The sequence below is a fragment of the Eurytemora carolleeae genome, unplaced genomic scaffold (genome assembly GCF_000591075.1).
Source record: "Eurytemora carolleeae unplaced genomic scaffold, Eaff_2.0 scaffold149, whole genome shotgun sequence".
Taxonomy (NCBI): Eukaryota; Metazoa; Arthropoda; class Copepoda; order Calanoida; family Temoridae; genus Eurytemora; species Eurytemora carolleeae.
The window spans coordinates 292,903-318,923 of record NW_019396075.1 but is presented as its reverse complement, the minus strand read 5'-3'; the positions used below and the strand labels follow the sequence as shown (position 1 = coordinate 318,923).

Sequence of the window (26,021 nt, the reverse complement as noted above, 5' to 3'; positions counted from 1 at the left end):
TTTACTTTTTTTACTGCATTCTAATCATTTACTTTCTTTTTTACTGCATTCTAATTTTTTACTTTCTCTTTACTGCATTCTAATTTTTTACTTTCTTCTTTAATGCATTCTAATTTTTTACTTTCTTTTTACTGCATTCTAATTTTTTACTTTCTTTTTACTGCAGTTTAATTTTTTTACTTTTCCTCCTTCATCTCTTACTAAACTACAAACATTAACACTTCAGCATATTATCCCTTCTTTTCATTCTTTATAACATTCAAATTTTTAACTTATACTCATTTTACCAGATTGCATAACCCCAAAGCATGATTTAAGCTTTTTTCCTGTCTTTCTTTTTATCTAAATTTCACACTTTGTTTTTCTTGAACCCTTTTAACATTATTCCAGTTTTTAAAATTTAGAAGAAAAATTCAATGTTTGAAAAATCACATCTACAGTCTTTAAAGCATGTCGATTTTCTTATTCATATTTTTATCCTAAATATGCAGAATTTCACTAAACCAAGTCATTTATTTGATGGGGAAGTTTAAATTATGTTTTTTATTCTTAAAATTCTTATTCTAAATCTTTTGTACTGTATATTTGTACGTCTGCACTTAATAAATCTGAGCTGAAAACTTTAGAATGGGATATCCTTAATCATGATCGGATAATTAATCTGGAGATTAAAAATGAGAGGAGAACAAGCAATATTTAATCTGGATATTAAGAAAAAGAGTGGATTAAGCATTAATCCCGATATCCATCATTCTTAAGTTTTCAGCTCAGGAGTGTATATTTGTTTTAAAAAATCATTCAACCCTAAACCCTTTTTGAAAAAAAATTTCTCCAAACGTTAGGTATGTTTAGGTTTTTTGGGAAAATGATTTATTTCTAGGGAGAAAATAAAAAATATTTTGGACAATAAGTATCAAAAAGGGGGATAAAAGGGTAATTCTTAAAAATATACACCCCTACAATATACACCCCTGCAATATACACCCCTGCAATATACACCCCTGCAATATACACCCCTGCAATATACACCCCTGCAATATACACCCCTGCAATATACACCCCTGCAATATACACCCCTACAATATACACCCCTGCAATATACACCCCTACAATATACACCCCTGCAATGAATTACAAATGTTTAAAATGATAACATTCACAATAGTTTTCACATGCCATAATTAGAGTTTACTCTATTCTCGTAAACACCAGCCTGCCGTCTACCTCCGTCTGTTTTAAACATAAGAGAACTTAAATTTTAAAGAAACTGTTTAAACCATTTAAATCTTTCTCTGATCAATAATGTGGTCATTTTAAGTGTTACATTTTGACGATTTCCTTCAATGTTTCTCCGAAAGAAGTTACTTTTGATTCTGATCAATCTTTAGAAAGAACAACGTGGATATCTCATTAATTCATGGTCAGACAAAGCTCTTAATAGTGCCAAAAGGGCCTCCTAATTGCAAATCTATAAGAATGAAAGAAACATTTACAATTTTAGAAGTATTTTCAAATTCTGAAAATATTGGACCAAATGTTTGAAATTAAGTCCTCCATTCTTTTCCTGCATGATAATCAGGTATATCCAGTCCTAACCGGTAATCCGGGGCAGATTCTTGTACACGCTGCTCTAGCAGAATACTTTCAACAACCTGGAAAAATAATAATAAAAAAATAAAAAAATATAATATATTAATAGAAAATTTTCTAAGGAACGCTCCGTCAAAATAATGTAAATTGATTTAGAACAAAAAAAGAATATCCCCAAAAGACGCATTTTTTTAACTGCAAAATTGAAGATTTCTTCCGAAAGCTGCAATAACTAATAAGGCTTTAAGTTTGATTTCAATAGAAGACCAGGAATTTACTTAAATCTTAAAATTAAAGATAGAAACCTTAATCTGATTAAAAACGTGCAAGATACCGTCTTCTTCCTGAATTGATAATTTCTATATTGCTTCTTATAAGCAAGAAAGCGCAAGTCACTTTTGCAGAAAACCCGCAAATGAAGAGAAACAGTTTTAAGAAACAAAAACATGATTCTAAGGGTCCGTTGTAAATTGGGCATTACTTTCTTTACATGAATTACGCTTACAGTCCCTTTAATTCTTATTTTTCAAGTAGACATTCCAAACAACTTGCCTTCGGGTCTCCTGGTCCCCATTTCTGAGATGGTTTGACAACACTCAATAGTTTTCTTCTACAACAGTAGGTTATCATCATCAAAACTGCCCAGATAACAACCTAACAAAAACTCTTTTTATTTTCAAATAATGTTTTTAAAATGAAAAAATTTAAAAGATTTTATACCTTTTTTAAAATAAATAAGATAACTCAATATTATTTGGAAAAAATAAAACGCTTCGGGCATTTAAATTGCATGAGGCAAACAATATTTTAAAAATTATTTGTCTTTTTTCTAATGAAACCAATTTTTGATTGTACACCCCTCGGGAACATCTTTAGGAGGTAAAATAGGATTAAAGGATTGAATGTATTCCTAATTGTAAAACTGGACTTTCATGTTTTTTCTAATGGCTATTTTAGCTTTTAACTTTTGCTTTGGAAGTCACCATTTATCTACGAATTACTAAAATTGGTGTATTTTTAAAATAATCATGTCTACACTTTTTTTAACCTATACTTTTGTAATTTGACCGTCATAACCCTTCACTTGGGCCCGATCGGTTGAATCATTCTGAAGTTTATTGGATACAACCAGACAGACAAACACTGCACCAAAACAAACCAAACTTATGTTACAATTTTCAAATATGTCAATAATAAAGTTTTCTGGAGATATTTCTGTTTTCTCTAAAATACAGAAATATTAAAAATATTTTAGTTTAAGTCTTTTAAAAGCAATGGAAATTATTTATCAGAAATTTATAACATGCTTTTTAACAATATGTGTATATTTGTAAAGAAATCTGAATAAAACTTGTAAAAAAATTATCAAAGAAACTTTCATTCTCTGGATAAACAGAGAGATTACTTTTTCAGGAGTTATTTCGCTTTCCTAATGTTAAACATAATTCCATAATACTACACAATAGAGAATTACACACAATAGAGAAGGACATATTTATACGACATTACTGGCGCGACTTTGTGACCTCGTAAGTCGTAGTTCATCTACCTCTGCTTTTACGCACAATTATAAGAAATGCAAATATTTTCGATAACATATTAGAAATAAAAAACATTGTTGCGTACGTTTATCATCTACAATTTGCATGTATAAAGTAGCAATCTCAGTTTGTTTGTCCGGATGTCCGATCATAACTCATAAACCCATGAACCGTTTTAACTTAAACTTGTATTTGGAAGCTTGAAAAAACGCTCTTTTGGCTTATTTTTATTGAAAACCTGCAGGCAAAGCTGGGTTTCCAATGTATACCTGACTAGTTGATATTCCTATAAGTATCCATCCAATAATATGAGCCCAGTCGGGGTATTTGACCTAGATAAAGGAAATAAATGAAATAAGGAATTCACTTTTTACCACAAATTTAAATTTTCTAATCCCAATATTATCGCAACCCAATATTGGAGACCTTTAATATTTGAATTCGTAGAAAAAGTTAATTATTTTCTTTTCTTTGGGATAAATGTTAAGAAATACAAAATCATGTAATCATCAGAGTTATCCTATCCCAGAGTCTAAACAGATGTATTTGTTACAGTTATTTCATAGGTATTGTTCTTTAAATAAAAAAATATGTTCTTAACCAAATCTGTTTATGTTTAGCATTGGTGCTTTTGCATCTACAGTCGATTCAATCTTAAAGAAAAATTTATTTGGAACTACGGCAGTTCAAAATAGGCCTCCGCCCCCCCCCCCCTTAAAAATGATAGTTTTGAATTTTTAACCACTCGCTTAATCTGAATATTCACTGTGCAAACTTTAAATTTTATTTTTAATCCGCTCTGGATGGGTTTCGCATTTACTACTACTACAATAAAGATACGTTGATTACAAACACGGAAACAATACTATATCGATAGAACTAATATCCGATAGGACTAAAGTCCGCTGTTCACAAGCCGTCTTTTAGAACATTTAAACTAATACAAATTTAATAATGTTAATCATAAACTTACTAAAAAACAAATTGTATCACGTTTAAGGACTATAGACCTTTTGAATGTTAATCTTAATAAACATTAACATAAAAATTACTTTCGTTCAGTCGATCATTAGTCCAGTTGATAAAAAACAAAAATGCGGGAAAAATGAAAACCGTTTTTTAAAAGTTAAAAAGCGCATCTCTAATCTAAAGAAATTAATTTAAAGACTATATTAGTCTTGAGATTAGCAAAAAGAGAGGATTAATCTTCATAACCACCATTCTAAAGTTTTCAGCTCTGTGATCTTTCGAGTTGGATATAAATGAGGTATATTTCTGAACAGAGATCTTTCGAGTTGGATATAAATGAGATATATTTCTGAGCTGGGGTCTTTCGAGTTGGATATAAATGAGATATAATTCTGAGCTGGGGTCTTTCGAGTTGGATATAAATGAGATATAATTCTGAGCTGGGGTCTTTCGAGTTGGATACCCGTAAGTCTAGATATCCAAGTGGACACTTCACGAATTTTACGCAGAATCTGCTTGCTCGCTGGATTTTGAAAATCCTCAATATCTCTGTTTGAAGTAAACGCCTACTCCATAACACTTTCTCGAACACGTATCTATCCAGGTACAGCTCAGATTCTCTTGACTATCAATGTCAAAACATGGCTACAACCCCGTAAACTATCAACGATCTCGTTAGATATCGATGTCAATACGGAAACTATTACTTAATTGATCAATGCCTCAACAAGGTGTCTAAATGACGATTTAATTTCCCCCATACGACACTCTTACAGGGTATCAAATACAAATTAAATCTATTAGTAGATTAACAAAAGATTGATATCAGGCATTGATCTCAATATCCGCAATACAAAATATGTTTATAAAATTAAATACCTGTTTGTTAAATACTGGAATCTCCCAGAAAAGAATGGATGTTATGAAAATTGTCAAAAGAACAAGCGGACATAATATAGCCCAACATATCTAAACAAACAAATGATTATCAGGGGCGTACTTAAGATGTTTGGCCAGGAGGGGGGTGAGCGTTTTTTTTACTCACCAAGTGGGAGCTCAGTCTCAATTGGAAGCTAAAATCCCCCCCCCCCCAAAACCATGCTCGCCATTTTTTCAGAGAAGGGGGGGGGATTTTAGCTTCCAATTGAGACTGAGCTCCCACTTGGTGAGTATGCATCCCTGATTTATTATGTAAATTCATAATTGTAAAAAACTCAAGAATATAAGTAACTGCATGGAAGAAAATCAAAAGTTAAAGCAAAAATAACAAGTATCTTGTTAAAACCTTGCTTGTAGGCTGTGAATCAACAAATCATATCTATATATTATTCATAAAATATTTGTTTAATTATTTGTTTGTTTGTTTGTTTACCTTCCAGAACCAGTTTGGTTGATAGTTGACCATCAGGGCGATATCCTACCATGTTGAATAAACAATTTTAAAAAATCCTGAATCAAAAGATATCTGTCAATCTATTTCGTTTTTAACATTTAATCTTCATTAGAAATTCAGTAAGATTAAAAAAATAAATTTTCAAAGTCAAGCCCCCTGCAGAATGGACAAACAATTAGGATTTTAAAGATCGATTTTGCGCTCTTCCTGAAAAATTATACACCGCATAGTCTTAAAGGTCTCAAAAGAATCTTTCAAAATTTCTCTACAATACTGCACTCTCAACTATCGTGTCTAAACGGTCACTCCCTGTAATATTGTTCATCGCTTTTGGAAGAACACAGATTAACCGAAGAATTATAATGAAAAGATAGTTATTTCAGAGGTTTTAAACATGTTCTTGTACTGCAGTGTACTGTCTCTGGGCTATAAAGTAAACAAAAGACGGATGTCACGGCCTGACATGGGATCTATCTTTCACATAAAAAATCAATTATTATTAATTATCTAAATTAAATGCTTTTATCCTCCTGGGATACTATAGGAACACTGATGTATCTATTATTGTTTACAAATATGTACGCAGAGAATACGCAAACGCAATTAACTTTCCTTGCCTTATTACCTTGAAATTAACGACGCTACTTTTTATTATGATACCTTATTAAAAATTTGGATAATCTTGCACTTACACTTATTATTTTCCCCACTCAAGTCGGTCCCTCCTAAATTAAACTTAAGCTTAATATACATTCAGTGAAAATAAACAGGAAATAAAAGACTATCAGAATGATAAAAAAAAACAATGAAATTAATCGTTAAAACATGATCACATTCCTCAGGACAATAAATCATTATAAAAAAGAAAAAAACGTTCAACTCTGTTTTTCTTTTAGAATTTACAATGTAGAGTTTTAGGAAGAAAAACATCTTTCAATTTGCAAAATTTGGTAAAATTATAAGTTTCAAACAAATACAAAATTTTCATTGAAGAATCTACAAAAATAGAAAAACAAGAAATTCTGTGAAGAAAATATTGAATAAAAGTGATAAATCACATTTTTGCAATCTTTTTCCAATTATATATTAAAAAATGAAAAACACAAAATATTACGATTAGATGATTTTCTTTATTAAATTTGTACGGAAAATTGTACGGAAAGTTCAACCAAAATTACTTTTTAAAACAAAATTAGAAATGATAAGAATAACAACGAACAACAAAAATTTGAGGATTTTTTATTTTAAATAGCTTATCTATATATATATACTTTGCTTGTCTGTCTGTCTGTTTGTTTGTTATGTGTCTGTCTGTCGTGAGCCTGAAAGGTCCTAATAGCCTAGTTTCTGTAAATTCATAATGAAAATATTCATAACATTGTAAAAGAAAAAAAGGGACTATTAACGAAATTGCAAGTGCCTCCCCCCCCCCCCATCTGCATACCTAACTCCGAACAGTCCCCATATTAAACCTTCCCCGAGCAAAATTGAAGATATAATGTCGTAATTTTTCTGTCTGGAAAAGTGTAAAATTCTACTCATTTCCTTCTTTGTCACTGCAGCTTTAACATCCTCCCATAGAGAAACCAATACTCTGAATCGGAAGGAGTCTGTTCTAGAAAGTACGTCGATAGTCAATTAAAATTTTCCAAATAAAAAGTTTTAAGAATTGTTTTTGAAAATTCAAAATTTCCTTGGCCATATTGTTGTATCCATATATCCACATAATGGATATAACCTCCCATAGAGCAATCCATAGTACAGGGATACCAACTCCATACCGGACCATCAGGTCGTAGATAAACACACCTTAAAGGAACTGTAAGCGTAATTTCATGTAAAGATGACAATGTCCGATTCACAACGGTACCCTCAAAAACTTTGTCTGATTTCTACTGCAGAAAAACACATTAGAATTGCCGGAAATGGCTTTAAAGCGAGAAAAACGACAATATCTTCCACATTTTTGGTCAGATAAAGGTTTCAAGGGTATGGTTGTGAATCGGGCATTGCCATCTTCCGCTGTGGTTAGTTCATGAAAGAAATTGATGCTAGGAAAATGATAACGTAGAATTTTAAAAGATTTTTAGCGGTGCCGTTGTATTTTTCAGTGGTCAGTCCACAAGGGTACCTTTTAAAGATTTGTATGGCCAAAATTAATTAGCTATCAATGTTTTAAACTTTGAAAATTGATTGTTTTTTAAACGACTATTAAACTAACTTGATTAATTTTAAAGGTACCATTGAGAATTTGGTACTTCCCTGAATGGAGGTTGACTTGAATTTACAGCGAATAAAGATTGGAAAATAAATAAATATAGTTTTATAAGAACTGAGAGAGGAGATTGATGGCAGAAAAGAAAGAGAATATGGATTTAGAAGACAAGGATATTCGATTAGTACTGATTGTAAACATGACCCCACGGTCAGGGGGTTCCAGGGGAAAATAAGAATAACAAATAATAACAACTGGCATTATGGGGGTGGGGGAGGTAAGGGTGTTTTTTGGAAAGAGCAGAGTTTACAGTCATTATAAGAGCTTGTAGAGTAGTTTGCAAGATAAACCAGAGTCCAAATTTAATGAATTTGATCGGCCTCAAATCCACAAAAAATCGCCAGCTTAAATTCTGAAAAATTTAATACAATTTTAAGCAGAACCAACCATATTTGAGCCATGGCGGGGCTCCAATTCTTTAAATACGGACTCAGAATAAAAAAGGAAAGAAGAAAAATAAATAAAACATAATCTTACCATCTGCAGATACACAGGGCAGTCCTAATAGAAAACAGGAGGCACAGGCTAAACTAGCAACCTTAGCCTTAAACAAACATTTAAAAAGATATATTTAATTATTTAGGAAAATGATTTAAAATTGTTGTTTTTCCTATTAAATGACTTGCGTATTTTGTTCGCAAAAACAATAGAGCCTGGAGGAAATTGTCTTAATTAAACTCCTATCAAGCTACAGGGTGTCCCACGAAACATGACAATAGAAAGACGACTTGAAAGTCGTCTTTGGTATTTGAATTTATTTGTGACATTTAGTCTTCTATCTGCTTTAACATGTATGATTCTTGAAACAATTATCACATAATTCTCCTAGCCATGAGATGGAATTTAAAGAATTTGAGCCGCGGTTTAAATCTGCCAAAATCCACCAAAACCCGGTTTAAATTTAGCGCCGGCTTAAATCTTGAAACATTTGATACAATTTTAAGTGGAACCAACCATATTTAAGCCGCGGCTTAAATTTAAACCGCCGCTTAAATTCTATAAATTCGGCCACTGGCATTTCCAAAAAGTGGTCTGCGGTTTTTGTGCTTTCAATATTACCGGAGATATAAAGAGTTTGGTTCAGATTTCAATTTTGTTAAATAAAAGCAAAATTGTCGAAATCTGAACGAAATTCTTCATATCTCGGGCAATATTGAAAGCACAAAAAAGGCAGACCACATTTTGGAAATGGCAGGACAAAGGACATTTTGTGATTATTATCTATAGAAATTTACTTCTAAAATTAAGTTGACAAATAAACGCAGCAAATTATATCAAAAATCAAGACGACATTCAAGTCGTCCTGCAAACTGTCATGTTTCGTGGGACACCCTGTAAGAGAAAACTACAACCATCTTCCATATTATTTATCAGCTAAATAACGAAAAGTTCGTTAAAATCAATTTACTGAACTAAATCTTCTTTGCCAAAAGTTATGCGTTGAACTTAGGATTATTTGATTTTTTGTTTAGTGCATAAAGAATAAAGAGGCCCACTCCATCTTAGTTTTTGTCTCTTCATTATTAACTTTATTTGTTAAGATCCCTTGATGTTCAAAAATGTCTCCTGGAAATCCATAAAAAAACTTTTAAGGAGTTCCTAAAAGAACCTCTTGATGAAAACCTATAACCAAGGTAAAATTATAATTTGATGCAAAAAACTTAAAATTTGTTACAGATGTAGTTCCAAACAGCAATCTATATATAAATTTAGCTTGTCTGGGTGGGTTTTTGTCTGTTAGTTTGTGTCAAAATAAACGTCAAAATGGCTGAACCAATCGGGCCCAAACATTATGTGGGACCTCACGTGACCCCAGGGAAGGTTTATGAATAATCAAAATTTTAAAAATTTGTGCTTAAAAGTTTTTTATTTTTGTAAAATTTTAAAAACGTTTTTTTTGCTTACAGATGCTTACAGATAAAACCACAATTAAAAGTTGAAATATAGAAGATGGGTGCGAAGCGCCCTAAAAGCCTAGTAGAATAAATAAAGCAGATGTTATATCCCTTTTGTTGCATAGGTATCCTGGGATCTAATAAATCTGGTTAATTGGTTGAACATTGAAAAAACCTGTTAACAATGGGTGGCAATTCTTCTTCACGCATATGTGAATAAAAAGGAAGATTTGAAAAGAAGTTCTTGTTACAGAATTCAATGCACAAAATATCTACATATATTAATGTATGAGGTTTAGTTAAAACCAAAACTCAAAAGAAAATTTAATATTAATATCCATAATACATTCATTGTGCTATTAAGAGGGATAACAAGTCAGGCTTTCAAATAATTAAAATATTCTGAGGAATGCATTCAAAACAGAACGACATTAATACATAAATTGAACCTGAAATTTAAAAAATTCCAAATAAAAACTTCAGTCTGAAAAATGTCCAAATCATACAAAAACTTGATATTACTTTTGAAGAACTTCTGTCTTACCTTATGTAAACTGAGAATCGGTATTCCATCATAAACAGCTGATACAGCTGACTGAACAAGATGGACGCCAGAATTCAAACCAAGGAGGAAAATTAGGGAAAAGAAAACAGCTGACCACACCCAGGCCAGAGGCAGTGAGGACAATATCTAAATATGATCTTAAAATTGGTTCAATATTTGACAAATTGATTTTTATGATTTATGAGATTCAACTCGACGCATCTTTTGAAATTTTAGAGAAATATAACAGAAATGTAAAATTTCCGTTTTGTACCCTCTTTTAAAACTCAAGAACACTCCCCTTATCTTAATTTTTTATGAACATTGTTCGTGATCCAACATAATACCTGTGGATAAATGATGAAAGCCAGAGCAGGATCAAACTTGTAATCTGCTGCTTCCCTCAGCACGTGTTTTGTATCTATACCTGAACACGTGTTTTAAGCTTTTTAATCAACAAACGAGTACTTTGCTGGTAAATATCACAATATCAGATTTCAAATTAAAAATATTTGGTCAAAATGGTCAAATTATTTATTTATTATAAGGGCAACAACGAAGGGTTCAATGCCATAGAAACTTTTTAATCCAAATTTAAATTTCATCCAAAATTTGTAAAAAAAATCCTGAATTAAAGTCGAAAATGGGTAGGAATAAAATGAACATCAGAAATATAAAAGAATCTATTCCTAAAAGTAGTAAATCATGTCGGAGAGAAAATACGTTTTAAAACTAACAATCTCTAAATATTATTATAAAAGAAAAAGAGAATATGTAATGGACAGAAAAAATTTAAATTATTTTTAAATGATAAATAACGTTGGTCCATCTTTTTGTAACTTTTCCCGCGTCAGATTGAATTACGTTGTACAATGTACGGATCTGTACAGTGTACGGATCTGTACAGTGTACGGATCTGTACAGTGTACGGATCTGTACAGTGTACTAAATTACCGTTAAACATTCTTAGAATTTCTTTCATTGTCTCTGAAGTAAGAAATAAGTTTCTTGAATAAAGATTTAAAAACTAACAATTTTGACAAAGGTTTAAATGGTTCGTTAGGGAATCGGACATACCCTTCTATATGAAGGGTCACTTGAAATTATGTCTGCTGTCCTATTGAGACATAATTTCATAATAATAATTTCATAATAAGTATTTATTTTGTCTAACCTTGTGAGTATATAAGTGGAAAAGTGCAGAGTAGGAAGGATACTTGAATCAATGTGAACTTTATTCTTAAACCTGAAAAAGAAATTTCAATTGTTTTGTTATTTATTATTTATTATTTTATATTTATATATTATATTTCTTTTCTTGTGACATTTTTTTAGTGCATTAAACGACTTTTTTGTAAATAAAAAAGTCGCCAAATCGTGTGATCTATTTTGTGGCTTTTTGAAGTTTTTTTTTAACTGTTCCTCAATTTAATCAAACATTTAAAAAGTTCTATAATTCAAACATATAATTAATCCATATATTAAAGAATTTAAGCAATCCTTTATTCAAACATTTAAACAATTCCTTTATTTAAATATTTAAACAATTCCTTTGTTCAAACATTTAAATAATTCCTTTATTCAAACATTTCAACAATTCCTTTATTTAAACATTTAAACAATTTCTTCATAAAAACATATAAACAACACCCTGTATTCAAACATACAATTCCTTTATTAAAACATTTTAACAATTCTTTCACTAAAATATTTAAACATTACTTTTATTCAAACATTAAAACAATTCTTTATCAAACATTTAAGAAATTTTAACAGCTTCTTCAAAAAATATCCCAACAATTCCTTACAAACTTTGTCCAAGCTTAAATTTCAGCTTTTTTATATTTCCAACTAAAACTGTATAAACTTTCTCATTTGAAACTTCATCGAATTTAATTAAATTTAATTTGAAACAAATTATTAATTATTTTTAATTAATTATAAAATAAGCTTAAACTCAATTCAGGATTTGAACCTGAACCAACATTTAATATTAATTCAAATCAATTCAATTCAAATCTAGAATAGAATTGAACACAACCAATTAGAATTCTTTAACACAAAATTAAAACAAAACAAAAAAGCGTTAGGACCTTTAAAACTACAACAAAATACAAATCAATAAGATTTCATGTCAAAACCATTTTGAAAATTTATATTTTTTTATTTTTTCAAATAACATACTTGTTGTGTGATCCAAGCATGAAGAGAACTCCATAGGTGATCCCTAGACTATAGAACTGCTCTTCTGCAGCTATCTTCCATACCTGGAGTAGATAGGTAGGTAGGTAGGTAGGTAGGTAGGTAGGTAGGTAGTTAGGTAGATAGGTAGTTAGTTAGTTAGTCAGGTACGTAGGTAGGTAGGTACAGGAAAGATGAAGAAAAAATGGTACCAGTATAAAAGTCGGACCCACAAACGTCGGACGCTACAAAGGTCGGACAGTACAGTGGTCGGACTTACAAACGTAGGACTGGTAAAAACGTCGGACTGGTACAAACGTCGGACCAGTACAGATGTTAGACCAGTACAAACGTCGGACTAAGGATGAAAAAATTATTATAATTTTAAGATTTTTTTTTTATAAAAAAGTTATTTTCTATTATCGACTGGTCTAATAAAAATCTAACCAAAGGAACTAAGTTCTACCAAACATTACTGAGTTCTTGTCACTAACTCAAATATTCTCATCCCTATACGTTTGCAACCTGGTAATGGTATTGACATTTGATACTTTCAAATTTTAATTGTTTGATCTTATAGATTTCATAGGTTTAACTATTAAAGGTTATACAACATCGAGTTTCAAAAAGATATAGGCATATTAAAACATCAGAGTTTGTGACAATTGAACTCAACTCCATTTTGGCCTTTTGTTTTATACAGTGCTACCTTCAAAGCATGAGACTTTATTCAGTTGTCTTTGATTTTCAACACAGTAAGTGAGTGCTTTTTAATTTATTTCTTTTAGCAATTAGTATTTTTTTTTCAAACTCAAGCAAAGTCCTATGTTTTTCCTTATAATTGTACCCGTTCGACGTTTGTACTGGTGTTTGTACTGGTCCTACGTTTGTCTCAGTCCGACGTTTGTACCAGACCAACGTTTGTAAGTCCGACGTTTGTACTGTCCGACCTTTCTACCGTCCGACGTTTGTGGGTCCGAAGTTTTATAAATACTTACCATAGGATTCTTAAGCTGCTCCCAGTCTGGTTTAAAGAAGAGCTGTATCCCCTGGAATCCTCCAGGTAGAGTCAAAGATCTGGCCAGTAGAGATATTAACGCAGCATACGGTAGCAGTCCGGTCACATAAACAGCCTTAAAGAGAGTGTTCATGAATTTTAGATAGGTTAAGGCCAACACCGTTGTGAATTTTGTTGTTTATAAGTAACATAAGGTCATATAAAGGGATCAGTATGATGAGGGTATGGTAATAAAGGAATCAGTATCATGAGATGTGAATAGATGGATCTGTATAATTGTATCATGAGGCAAGGGGCCTAAAGTGATCAGAGCTGAAAACTTTAGAATGGTGGATATCGGGATTAAGGCTTAATCCACTCTTTTTCTTAATCTCCAGATTAAATATTGCTTGTTCTCCTCTCATTTTTAATCTCCAGATTAATTATCCGATCAGGATTAAGGATATCCCATTCTAAAGTTTTCAGCTCTGTATCATGATAAGTGGAAGATGGATCTGTATGATTGTATCATGACTCCTGAGGGAAGGGGCCTAGAGTGATAAAGTGATCTGAGTTGAAAACTTTAAAAAGTGACATACTTAATCCCGATCGGTTTTTTAATCTGGAAATTAATAACAAAAAGAGATTAAGCATTATTTAATGTTGAGAATAAGAAAAAGAGTGGATCAAACATTGATTCCGATATCCAACATTCAATAGTTTCCAGCTTAGGATTATTAGGGCAGGAGATTAAAGAGATGAGTACCTTGAGGACTTGTAGGTAATAAAAGAATAATTTAATAAGGGTATGTGGATTAATATACCAATATGATGAGGGATAAAGGGATCCATTTCCTTAGGGAAGGGAAATAATTGTATCATCAATATGAGGGTATCAAGAGGTTTAGTTAGGAAAACTCCCATTAACGAAACGGCAGTATTTAAGAAACAACGAAAACTTTCCTTCCTTGAACGAATGGACCAAATAAACAATTCCTGAAAGAAAATTGAATGGAAAATCAAAAAATAAGATAGAATGCTTTTTAAAAATAACGGCATATTTCGATATTTTTTGGGCTTTAACTTGGAAAGGCGTAAACAAATAATTATTTAACAATATTTGCATACTTTCTTTAACGAACTTATCATTTCCGATGAAGGGAGTTAACGAACGTTTGTTTAATCCACAGTTAACGCAGTTTTAATAATCTAGATAAATAACAAACGTCAACTTCATTAACGGACAGAAAGAAAAAATCAAACTGCAAGTTCAGTTTTACGAACGAACGGCTACTTGCGTTGAACCTGTTCACCTGTCCAGCGCCGGCGATTTAAAAATTCAAGAAAATACTACTCAGGTCGAAGCTGTCGTCGGGCCTTATTTACGACTTGAGCTTTTGGATTCTAACTGCATCTTATTTTCCACAGAGTTGAGTTTAAAACCCGAGCTGAAAACTTTAGAATGGTGGATATCGAGATTAATGCTTGATCTCCTCTTTTTCTTAATCTCCAGAGCTGAAAACTTTAGAATGGTGGATATCAGGATTAATGCTTAATCCACTTTTTTTCTTAATCTCCAGATTAAATATTGCTTGTTCTTCTCATGAATTTAATCTCCAGATTAATTAACAGATCGGGATTAAGGATATCACATTCTAAAGTTTTCAGCTCTGAGGTGGAAACTTTAGAATGGTGGATATCAGGATTAAGGCATAATCCACTCTTTTTCTTAATCTCCAGATTAAATAATGCTTGTTCTCCTCTTGTTATTAATCTCCAGATTAATTAACCGAAGGGGATTAGGAATATCCAATTCTAAAGTTCCCAGCTCCGGTTTAATATTCTATTTGGCGGATTTTCATGGCAGGAATTGGCGCATTCCGGGATTTTATGAGAACAAGACTAAACATTGAGCCTTATTCTTCACTAAAATCAACCAAGGTCGGTTTTATTTTCATTGGGCCTAACTCCTCAGTCGAGCAAAAAATCTTGCAGCTGTCAATCACGTGACACAAGCTATCGTCAGAGTTGAGTCTAAGATTGGGTTTTAAATCTGAGTTTAGGAAATTACGACCCGAGTGCACCGAAGCTGACTGTAAGCAAAACGATTAAAAAAGGTTGAATGTGCCTGTAGTCCTATTTATAGAACATTTAGTAAATATATTTTTATTTCTAAGCATTAGTTAATAAAAGATGTTTGTTTTCACACCAAACAGAGGCTGGAAAATATTGTGATACAAATACTCCTAAAAATACAATATTTAATGCTTAAATATACAAAAACACGGTCTTTAAGATTGAAGAGGGATACCACTTACCGCTAATAAAAAATAAACAAGTCTCAAACAAGATCTAAAAACTTCAATTTTATATTCCTTAAATAATGTTTAAAGAATGATCCAATACATCATCAACATACAGTCAAATAACAAAATATTACAACTAATCAGTGAACTGTAAAAAAGTTAAATTTCATAATTTCTTTAAATGTTCTTGGAATACTCTTACTCAACTTGACTCGTTATTTTGCCAGCTAACACTGCTAGCAGTCCCTTTAATACTGATTTCCTACCTTACCACTGCTAGCAGTCCCTTTAATACTAATATCCTACCTTACCACTGCTAGCGGTCCCTTTAATACTAATATCCTACCTTACCACTGCTAGCAGTCCCTTTAATACTAATATCCTACCTTACCACTGCTAGCAGTCCCTTTAATACTGATATCCTACCTTACCACTGCTAACAGTCCCTTTAATACTAATATCCTACCTTACCACTGCTAGCAGTCCCTTTAATACTAATATCCTACCTTACCACTACTAGCGGTCCCTTTAATACTAATATCCTACCTTACCACTGCTAGCAGTCCCTTTAATACTAATATCCTACCTTACCACTGCTAGCGGTCCCTTTAATACTAATATCCTACCTTACCACTGCTAGCGGTCCCTTTAATACTAATATCCTACCTTACCACTGCTGGAAGTCCATTTAATACTAATATCCTACCTTACCACTGCTAGCAGTCCCTTTAATACTAATATCCTACCTTACCACTGCTAGCAGTCCCTTTAATACTAATATCCTACCTTACCACTGCTAGCGGTCCCTTTAATACTAATATTCTACCTTACCACTGCTAGCGGTCCCTTTAATTATACAAATGAAAATGAATATCCAGGCTAGGAGGAGAGAGAGGGGAAGATGATATCTCCAGTTACCAACATCTCCAAACTCATGAAGGCCACGACCTGAAAAAGGGATTATACATGTTATGATAAACTGAGGATTAAGGATCAGATGGTAGTCATTATCTCTGGCCAAATTTTTTTTTCTTTTTAAACGACTTAGGGATTGTAAAACAATTGTTACCAATAAAACTGAGGTCCAACGTCACAAAAATAACATCTATGATTCCTTTATCTTTATTTTATTGTATACACTTAGGACTGGGCACGTTCCAGCTTTTTAAAGCCGTTTCTTTAATGGTTAGTTTCAACCGTTTTAATAATAAAACTAGTTCAAGAAGTCCAACGTTACAAAAAACAACATCTTTTATTTCCTTGTATACACTTAGGACTGGGCACGTTCCAGCTTTTTAAAGCCGTTTCGTAAATGGTTAGTTTCAACCGTTTTAATAATAAAATCTCTGGTAGACGTTAGTTCAGAGGGTCAGAACGAAACGAAGTTTCGGCAACAGTATTTTTCGTTTTTTATTGTTACAGTTAATTAATGATCTTAATTTTATTAACGGCGTTAACGGCAAATAATTTATTAACGGCGTTAATGGAAAATTTTCGTTAGCGTTTAATAAAATCGTCAATGGAAGAGCTGTTAGCGGTATATTACAATATTATCGGCTAACAGTGTGAATTGCCTTAAAACACAGAAGAGGACATTTAACAACATCAAAAAAGGCAAAAATAATTTTTATTTACTAGTTAAAAGCAATTTTAAGCAGAAAAAAAACTAAATTCACCGTTAAAAAAAAAATTGTTTTGTTTTCGTTTTCAAAAGTAATTTTTTTCAAAAACAGCTAGTCTGTTTCGTAAACGATTGAAAAATTATCGGTTTTTGCAGTTCGTTAACGAACTCTTCCGTTTCCATTCAAAAGTCTCTGTTTCGTTAACGCAACTTTGCCCGGCCCTATATACAATATCTACTTATAAAGTATCTGTATATATAATACATATGTGATATTCTCACCTATACCAAGTACATACTCTAGCCAGTATTCCTCTACGCTAGTTTTCAGATTACTGCAGTCGGTTTCCATTGAAAATATGCATCTATAAAATATACTTTATAGGGGTAAATGGATTTAAATTTTATTCCTAATTTTACCATTGTCAGGGTTATCTACGTAACTTTAAATTCAACTTTATTTACAGAGGGGCATGTCTGATTTACAACGGTGCCTTTAAACCTTTATTCAAACCTTGAAAATATAGATTTCGTTTTACTATTTAAAACTTTTAGTTTCCAGCTGTAGTTTCTCAAAAATGTAACTTGGCATTTATGCAGAAAAGACAAAGAATCGGGTATGTACTGAGGGGGGGGGGCATGTTATGGAGGGGGGGAATGTAATAGAGGGCATGTAATGGGGGGCATGCCTGGAAATTACGTCGACAGCCCCTTCAATAATCCACCTCCGGTGATTAATACTTACTTATTGTCTGTACGAGCTAGGGTTTGGTCAGGGGTAAGACTCGAGTTCAATGCAATACAGTTTTCTGAACTACCCCACCAGGACCCTACAAAGTACAGTGATAACCAGAAAACCTTGGAATAGGTAGACGACTTTAGGAATCAAGTTATAACTTTAAAAAGTCAAATGAACACGAACCAGCGCAATTAGGCATTTTAAATAGACCATTTCCCTAAATTAGTGACGTAATAACTGTCAAGTAAAACTGTTTACTCTGTAACAACATCAAATGCTATAACGTCGTCTTCATATTTCATTGTTTTATGGCTATCACTTTACAAACTTATTTTTTTTGCAAACTCTGAAGGTTAAACCATTTTCTACCAAATTTTTTCTGAACTTTATTTTTTTATCAGATTAAAAATTAAACTGTAATTATTTTTATATAGTAATAAAAAACATTTTTAATATTTAGGATCATACGTTTAAACATTTTTTTAAAATTTGAATTCAGTGTCAAATTCTAATAAATGACAAGCAAGACATGTTTTTAAAAGAGGTGAAATAATTCTCTGGACATGGGTATTTCCTTCCACTTATTACTTTCCTAGACTGTATTTGTACTTAACAGGCAGGTTTAGTACACAAATGTTTTTTCAGGACGCTTTGCGCCCATCTTCTATTTTAACTCTCAAGAGGTTGCAATTCTCTGGACATGGGTATTTTGTTCCATTAATTACTTTCCTAAACTGTATCTGTACTTAATCGGCAGGTTTTGTACAGAAATACATTGATAGGTGTACAGTGGATTTTGAACAAAAATACACAGTTGAGAACTTTCTTTCAAAAGAAATTTCATCAAAATTATATGTTTGTTTTATATCGAAAAAAAATCTTTATTGCAACGACTTTAATATCAGTTTCAGTACATTAGTATTTATAAACATTAGATATTCTAAAGTAAAGATTTTGGCTCTCAAATCAAAAAAAATTTTAAGTACTTATTTGACACCCCTGGAATATTATTTGTAGCTATACCCCCAAATGAAAAGTTTTATTTAAAGTACGAGTACAGTTAAGGAAAATATCAACCACAAAAAGTTTACAGGTCAGAGAGCTATACCACCTTCTTTGAATTTACCAAAGTAAAGAAACCATATTTTCTTTAGAAAATTATTAATATTTAGCGTAAAATTATTTTAAACTTGTTTAGTTTAAGTGATAAAAGATACATACTTCATATAAGCGGTTAAAAGATACGGCATCATATTTTAAACTAATTTTGGATGAAACTAATATATTAAATATTAAACTTTTAAGCTGTTGAGGGAATAACATTGTAAGAGAGTTTCAATTCAATTAAGAAATAAAAATAAAGTAGTAGACTAGTATCAAAACTTGCTCTTGTCGAGGGCATTGAACACACATTCTTCATTATTTTCGAGCAATTTTAAGGGAGTGTAAGCGTAACTTTCAAGATGGCAATGCCCGATTTACAACGGTACCCTTAAAACCTAAATCTGATCAAAAATATGAAAGATCACATCGTTTTTCAAACACGGAAAAGATTGTTTTTTTTTTGTGAGTTACTCCATTTCTTCTACTAAGTCAACTGTCGCAGAGAAACAGCAAATGAAAATAAATAGTTAAAAGAAACAAAAAGATTGAAATATAATTCATTCTTAACCAGACAAATCTTTTACGGGTACTGCAGTTGTAAATCGAGCACTGCCTTCTTTGCATTTAAAGTCACTTGAAATTACGCTTACAGTCCCTTTAATCAAAGCTGAATTGATAACAATCAATTTAGAGAGCCTGCCTTAATAAATTAAGATCGGAAAATGTTACTCATCTCATTCTTATTTACTATTACATAAACTTTTTCAGAATATTAATTTAAAAAAAAACTCTAACACTTTTAAAATAATGATCCAGCAAATATTAGTAAAATATAACACTTCTAATTGTCTTTTATATTATCTTTTTCACAGAAAGGCTGTCCTTTTTCATTACGTTTTTCAAGAAGTTTTCGCCAGGTTCATCAATTAACGCACATAACCTGATCGCTCGAAATAACAAACGAAATTTGTATTAGGACTGGTCTAAAATGTTCTTAAAAATACATAATATTTATATTAATACAAAGATATTGATAAAAAAAACTGAATTTGTAGATTTTTGAATTCTGTTTATTGTGTTTCTAAAGTCATACTTTGTTCCAGTATAAATACTTGACTGTAGTTTAAAATAAAAATAAAATATTTGCTTACCACAATAAACCCAGGGAACCTCATCCCCAGCTCCTTGAATGCTCGACACAAAATATACAATACTAAACAAAACAAAAAACAAATTTGGAAAAAAAATATTTAAAAGGAAATTCCAACATTATTTCTTCATTCAAGTAGTTACAAGGTGCCCTTAGAAATATTGTCGTACCAACATTTATTGAGCTATCCTTGGTTTTCAGGATAAAAATTGATAATTTTTAATTTCCGTTTATCTGTAAAAGACTTGCGGATGTACGCAGCAGAGACGAGACAAATATTTTATTTCAGCCAAAAAAAAATAAGGAATATCGAAGAAATGTAATGTTATGCATATTTGGCAACATATTTCAATCACTTCTTGATTATCAACATATATTTAACATATAAATTTAAAAAATAATACTAAATTTAAAAAATAATATTTAAATAACTACCTGTACGCCATGAGTGTTGTTGTATGAATAACTTTAATCAGACTTAGTACAAGCATACCCACCCCTACCCCTGTACATAGAGGTGTACTTCTCCATACCTAAATATTTAACAATACACAATCATTTTCTTTAACAGTTACTGTTCAAAAAAACTTTAAATTAAATAAATTTCGAAATTATAATTAGGTTTTTAGGATAACTTAACATTTTTCAGGATCCTTGTTTATACCTGCAAACAGCTGAGACGAGAGAACTGACCCATTGCTGTTTCCATATAGTACATTGGTGTACCCACTGCAGTACACATAGACAAAAATAATTACAATATTGTACTTACACATATGTACCATCTGCAGTACACATAAACAAAATAATTACAATGTTGTACTTACACATATATACCGTCTGCAGTACACATAAACAAAATAATTACAATGTTGTACTTACACATATGTACCGACTGCAGTACACATAAACAAAAGTAATTACAATGTTGTACTTACACATATGTACCGACTGCAGTACACATAAACAAAAGTAATTACAATGTTCTACTTACACATATGTACCGACTGCAGTACACCTATGCAAATTTCGGAAATCAATAGAAAACAAATGAAATCCGAACAAACAAAAATTTTTAAAATTTTATCAAAAACATTGATAGATCTTAAATTCAAGTCGAGGCCAAGGGAATGTTTTTCTTTATTTTTGAGAAGTTTAAATGGACAAAATTTGGAGTGGACTTCAACTTACATTATATATGAACATTTTGAAAATAAATTACTTTTATACTGAAATTTGAATCGAAATCAGAGACTCTAAAAAACATATTCTCTACATCACTCAAAGTTTGAATTCAGGAAATGATTTCATATTTTCTTTCTGTAACACAATTTTAAATTCTAAAGAAAATTTATAGCTGGAAAAAAACTTATGTTTTGAATTTTATTTTATAACAAAAATATCAAAAATCCAATTAATACATTTTAAAAATGACTTGCTTTCTCACGGACGCTGTGCGCTTCTCTCTATTTTATATATTCATTTTCTGCAATTATTCATTTTCAGACAATAAAAATGAAATAGTTCAATTTTCTCTAAAAATAATCTTCCTATTACCTAGAATAAGTAGGATACTGTAGGGTATTAGGAATGCCCCTCCTCCATGCTGGTGAGCCAAGAAAGGAAATCTCCAAATAGAACCTGACAAATGTTTGGTTTGTTAAAAGGGACTGTACGCGTAATTCCAGGTAAACTTTACCTCTAAAAATGCGATAAAATTACCTAAAAATATGCTGGGCATACAGTGTAAATACAACGAAAGTGACTTAAAAATTCCGTTTAACAGAACTTTGGACACATCGAAAGAATTTATAAATAGTTCTATTGACAATTTTTCGATAGGTTTTATACTTAAATCTAAGTAATTGCAACAGTATACAAATAGCCATGAAATATACGGGATAGGTTTTAAAGAGCTGTGTACAAAAATGCAGAGTTCAAAAACTGAATAGTTGCAGCATTTCCATTATCAATATGTTAAGAAGACGACATTTTGTAAAAACTTTCGATGTCTCCTAAAGTCCTAAGTTCTGGGATAAACTATTCATTTTAAAATTCTTTGTCTTCACAAAATTCAAAATTTAAATAAAAACTCTCATTTTCTGCGACTTTTGGAAAATAAATCTTCTTATGCATAAAAAAAATTAAATCAACAATTTCAAACGTTTCTGTATTATTACAAGCTAAAAATCTCAATATTTACTACGCATCTAAACTCATTGTAAAGCATAGAAAAGAAAAATTCTTTAAAAAATTAAAATTAATGCTTATAAATATTGAGATATAACTTAAATTTAATAAATTTCATAGACAAAAAATCTAATTATCAAATGAGGTAAATGTAAAAAAAGATTAAAGAAGGATGTTTAGATTTTTTCATCCGTAATCTTAGTATTGTGCTTAATTAACTAATAGCTGGCATCCGTAATCTTAGTATTGTGCTTAATTAACTAATAGCTGGCATCGTCTGAAAGTTAACATTTAAGTTTTTCTCCGCTTTCTCTAAAATCAAACAAATTCTAAAGAACAAATTTAATAAAATCAATATATATCTCATCGACTTTTGTAGATTCTTCTGATAAACAAATGAAAATTACCTATTCCAACAGAATAGGATAAACATGAGAGAAGAAATTCAGCTTTACTCCCCCATTCCTTCCTACAAACAAAGTGAAAAATGTTCTTAGGTATTTGTTAAGCTTTAATGTGATTTAATCTTGATATTTCGTTAATGAAATATTATTAATCAATGGCATTTAAATGTACTGGGCGGTCTGGGGCCTCTTGCAGATTTCACTTCCATATGAATGAAAAAAAGTTGAGGAACAGCAAAAACAATCTTGTCGAGAAAAAAACTTATTTGTTTAATGAATTATACTCCAAACCTAAATCTGAAAACATTTCAAAAATAGATTAAATAAACAAACCTTTCATACTCTTTGCTGGGAGAATCTGGAATCTAAAAATAAAAATAATTTTTTAATATTTAACGAATTTCACCTTTTCACTTATTTATCAATTAATCAAAAATTCAGAAATTTAAATATATATATTTTGCTTTTGCTTATCAGTCTTGGTGTCTGTGTGTTTTTTTCCAATAAACGTTAAAACGGCTGAACCGATCGGGCCCAAATTTTGCGTGGGACCTCACATGACCCCATGGAAGGTTTATGGATGATCAAAATTCCAAGAAAATTCCATTAAATTTTTAAAAATCCACGAAATGTTTTTTTATAAAATCCGCGAACTTTTTTGTTGTAATTGTTTTATAATGTATTCAAAGAGAAAATGCTGACAATTGAAACAGAAAAGCCTAGTTAATTAGATATAAATCATATAATAAATGTATTAACCAACCTCATGAATAGTTGATGTTCTTCTGTGTCCTCTCACTCGTACGTTTGCTGAACAAAATACTTCAGATTTAAAATGAAATAAAAAAATTATTTTTTTTATTTTTTCATTTTAATGCTATATTAATTTTACTTGCAAAAAAACTTGCAATGTGAACTCAAAATATTTGCAACCCATTGTCATAAACCTTAGATATTTTAAAACAAATTAGCTATTTGTATAAACGCACAGACCTAGTGCATACTGCATGTGTCACAGTAAAGAGACATTTTGAAAAAGGCCATAATCATGAACTTTTGTATATTATAGTGTTAAACTTAAAAAATTGATTTCGGTATCCAATGTTTGCACTTTAAATCTGAGGAACAAGTGTTTTATCATTCAGTTAAATTCGTCCTTCACAATTAGATATTATTATTATTATTATTAAAGGACAACCCATCATTCAATGATATAGGGGTCGGCGCTCCTAGCCGCCTAAACGTATCCATGGGCTGACCGAACTGGTCACCCTAGGGAGAAGACTTACGATCCGCCCAAGACAGCTCCATTTCTGTAGACTCTCTAAAAACCAGGCGGTCCGCCCAAGACAGCTCCAATTCTGGAGACTCTCTAAAAATTAGGCGGTCTGCCCAAGACAGCTCCATATCTGGAGACTCCAAAAAACTAGGCGGTCTGCCCAAGACAGCTCCATTTCTGGAGACTCTCCAAAAAACTAGGCGGTCTGCACAAGACAGCTCCATTTCTGGAGACTCTCTAAAAACCAAGCGATCCGCTCAGTACGGCACCGTCACCAGCTTTCATTATAAACATATTACCATATTCGTGGACCTTGACTAAATAAAAAAGGAATTGAATTAATTCATAGATTTCTATTGAGATCAAAGCTTGATCATGAAATTCACAGCACAGGTAAATATTAAAGATGGTCGTCTTCAAATAATCATATTTATTTAGATTGACTGAACCTGCAGTAGTGTACGAGGGAGGTTCATCATGAGAAGGTGCTCGGGGAATATACTGTTCAGATAAACGTTCTGATGGATCAAAGTGTTTATTCATATCTACTGCAGGTTTGTACCTCCCTTCTAACATTTCACTTTCAGAACTGAAATCTATGGCTGCACCACTGTACCCAGACTGAAAAATGTATTAAATTATTTGTATTGTCGCAACATAATTTAACTTACGACAAGAAAAAATACAAAAACGAACTGTTTTCTGCTTTCAAAAATAATCAAATAACGACATTTTTATTTTGGGCAGAATTTGTCACCTTTGACGGACAGTCACTATACCAATCACCATCCCTGTCTCAACACATTCAGCGGTTTTGACGTTTATTGGATATAGACACTCAAGACAGGCAGACAAAATTATAAATAGATATCATATTGGAAAATTAGATGATCCTTTAAAGCTGTCCTTAACGAAAACTAAGTCCGAAAAAGTTGTATGCTGCATAAAGATTTTTGGTTAAAAATGTCACCTTTAATAAAAAATTGTTAGCAAATTTTCCTCACAATTATGAGGCATGTTATTGAAGTAAAAAAGTTTTAGAATTTTCCAAAAATCGTTCTCTAGGACAGACCCAACATTATATCTCATATCGAAAATTTACTTAGACCAACTCACTTTTAAAATGTTAACTGTAAACATTAAATTAAATGGAAACGAAAATTGTTCATCTGTACGCAAAGTACTTTATTTGTCCATTCAAAGGAAGGTACACCAGGAACCCCTGTCTCCCCATATAATACTTTTTTACCTTATTACGAATTAGTTACTGACAGGAACATTAACAAACAACCTGAGCAGTGTTTAAATGACCTCGAGATTCAAGAAACAGCAGTACATTAAATAATGTAAACAAAGATTTAGGGTTGCTGGTATATCTTTCTTGGTTTAATGCAGGAAAGAAGTGTATCTAACGAACCCAAAGTGTACAGTGTATACGCTGTACACTGTACACCGTGAGGAAGGATAGGAGGATAGGGTTACCAACAAAGAATAATACTTTAAAGACGACCTACAAATTTGAAAACAGTGATTTAAAGACTAAATTTAGTTTCTATTCCTTGAACAACAATGCACACAGTTTTCATAATTAATTTGGCAAAGTAACAAAGTTTTAAGAATTGTTCAGGGAACCAAAAATGTAAGATAAAAAGACTACATATGTTATAGTTTTTGAAGTCGATCCTTTGTCAGTGACATACTGTAAAAAGATTTCAAGTATTTGTCAAAAGAAAATATATTTCTTGTTATTTGTTTATATTTAATTATTAATCAATATATAATTATAGTGTTTACCAAACTTATACTATCTCGTGTTCTGTCCGCCATTTACCAGACAGAAGAT

The 26,021-nt window shown here is 31.5% G+C and overlaps 2 protein-coding genes across 11 annotated transcripts in view; both read right to left on the bottom strand.

Moving 5' to 3' along the window:
- The window catches only part of LOC111714178 (sodium-dependent nutrient amino acid transporter 1-like), a 21,001-nt gene extending 10,342 nt beyond the window's left edge, over positions 1 to 10,659 (bottom strand). For 2 of the 10 annotated variants that reach the window (XM_023489231.1, XM_023489237.1), the window contains exons 1-9: positions 10,555 to 10,659; positions 10,208 to 10,354; positions 8,246 to 8,312; positions 7,187 to 7,302; positions 5,473 to 5,517; positions 4,980 to 5,069; positions 3,401 to 3,463; positions 2,143 to 2,244; positions 1,565 to 1,652 (exon numbers count right to left, since the gene is read on the bottom strand). In XM_023489231.1, the coding sequence (XP_023344999.1) occupies positions 1,565 to 1,652; positions 2,143 to 2,244; positions 3,401 to 3,463; positions 4,980 to 5,069; positions 5,473 to 5,517; positions 7,187 to 7,282 (484 nt within the window). In that variant the 5' untranslated portion in view covers positions 7,283 to 7,302; positions 8,246 to 8,312; positions 10,208 to 10,354; positions 10,555 to 10,659. Of the gene's footprint in view, positions 1 to 493; positions 614 to 847; positions 955 to 1,105; positions 1,231 to 1,564; positions 1,653 to 2,142; positions 2,245 to 3,400; positions 3,464 to 4,979; positions 5,070 to 5,472; positions 5,518 to 7,186; positions 7,303 to 8,245; positions 8,313 to 10,207; positions 10,355 to 10,554 lie in introns of those variants that run through there. The other 8 variants (XM_023489262.1, XM_023489291.1, XM_023489285.1 and 5 more) reach the window with 8 other exon arrangements.
- On the bottom strand, positions 9,368 to 26,021 carry LOC111714116 (sodium-dependent proline transporter-like). Its single transcript, XM_023489160.1, has 19 exons — positions 25,973 to 26,021; positions 24,628 to 24,799; positions 23,663 to 23,709; positions 23,233 to 23,264; positions 22,903 to 22,964; positions 21,863 to 21,946; positions 20,970 to 21,034; positions 20,741 to 20,838; positions 20,307 to 20,368; positions 18,058 to 18,142; positions 17,595 to 17,677; positions 16,518 to 16,639; positions 13,387 to 13,521; positions 12,392 to 12,474; positions 11,382 to 11,453; positions 10,945 to 10,949; positions 10,555 to 10,634; positions 10,208 to 10,258; positions 9,368 to 9,391 (listed from the first exon to the last, which is right to left on the bottom strand). Exons 1-19 carry the CDS (start codon positions 26,003 to 26,005, stop codon positions 9,368 to 9,370), a joined length of 1,395 nt encoding a protein of 464 aa, XP_023344928.1. The 5' UTR covers positions 26,006 to 26,021.

Coding starts and splice junctions, on each gene's coding strand:
- LOC111714116 (XM_023489160.1), bottom strand. CDS start 26,005: ATGGCGGACAGAACACGAGATAGTATAAGTTTG. Junction 24,800..25,972: donor CACGAGATAGTATAAGTTTG/GTAAACACTATA, acceptor TACATTTTTCAG/TCTGGGTACAGTGGTGCAGC. Junction 10,259..10,554: donor CTTTCATCATTTATCCACAG/GTATTATGTTGG, acceptor CATCTTGTTCAG/TCAGCTGTATCAGCTGTTTA.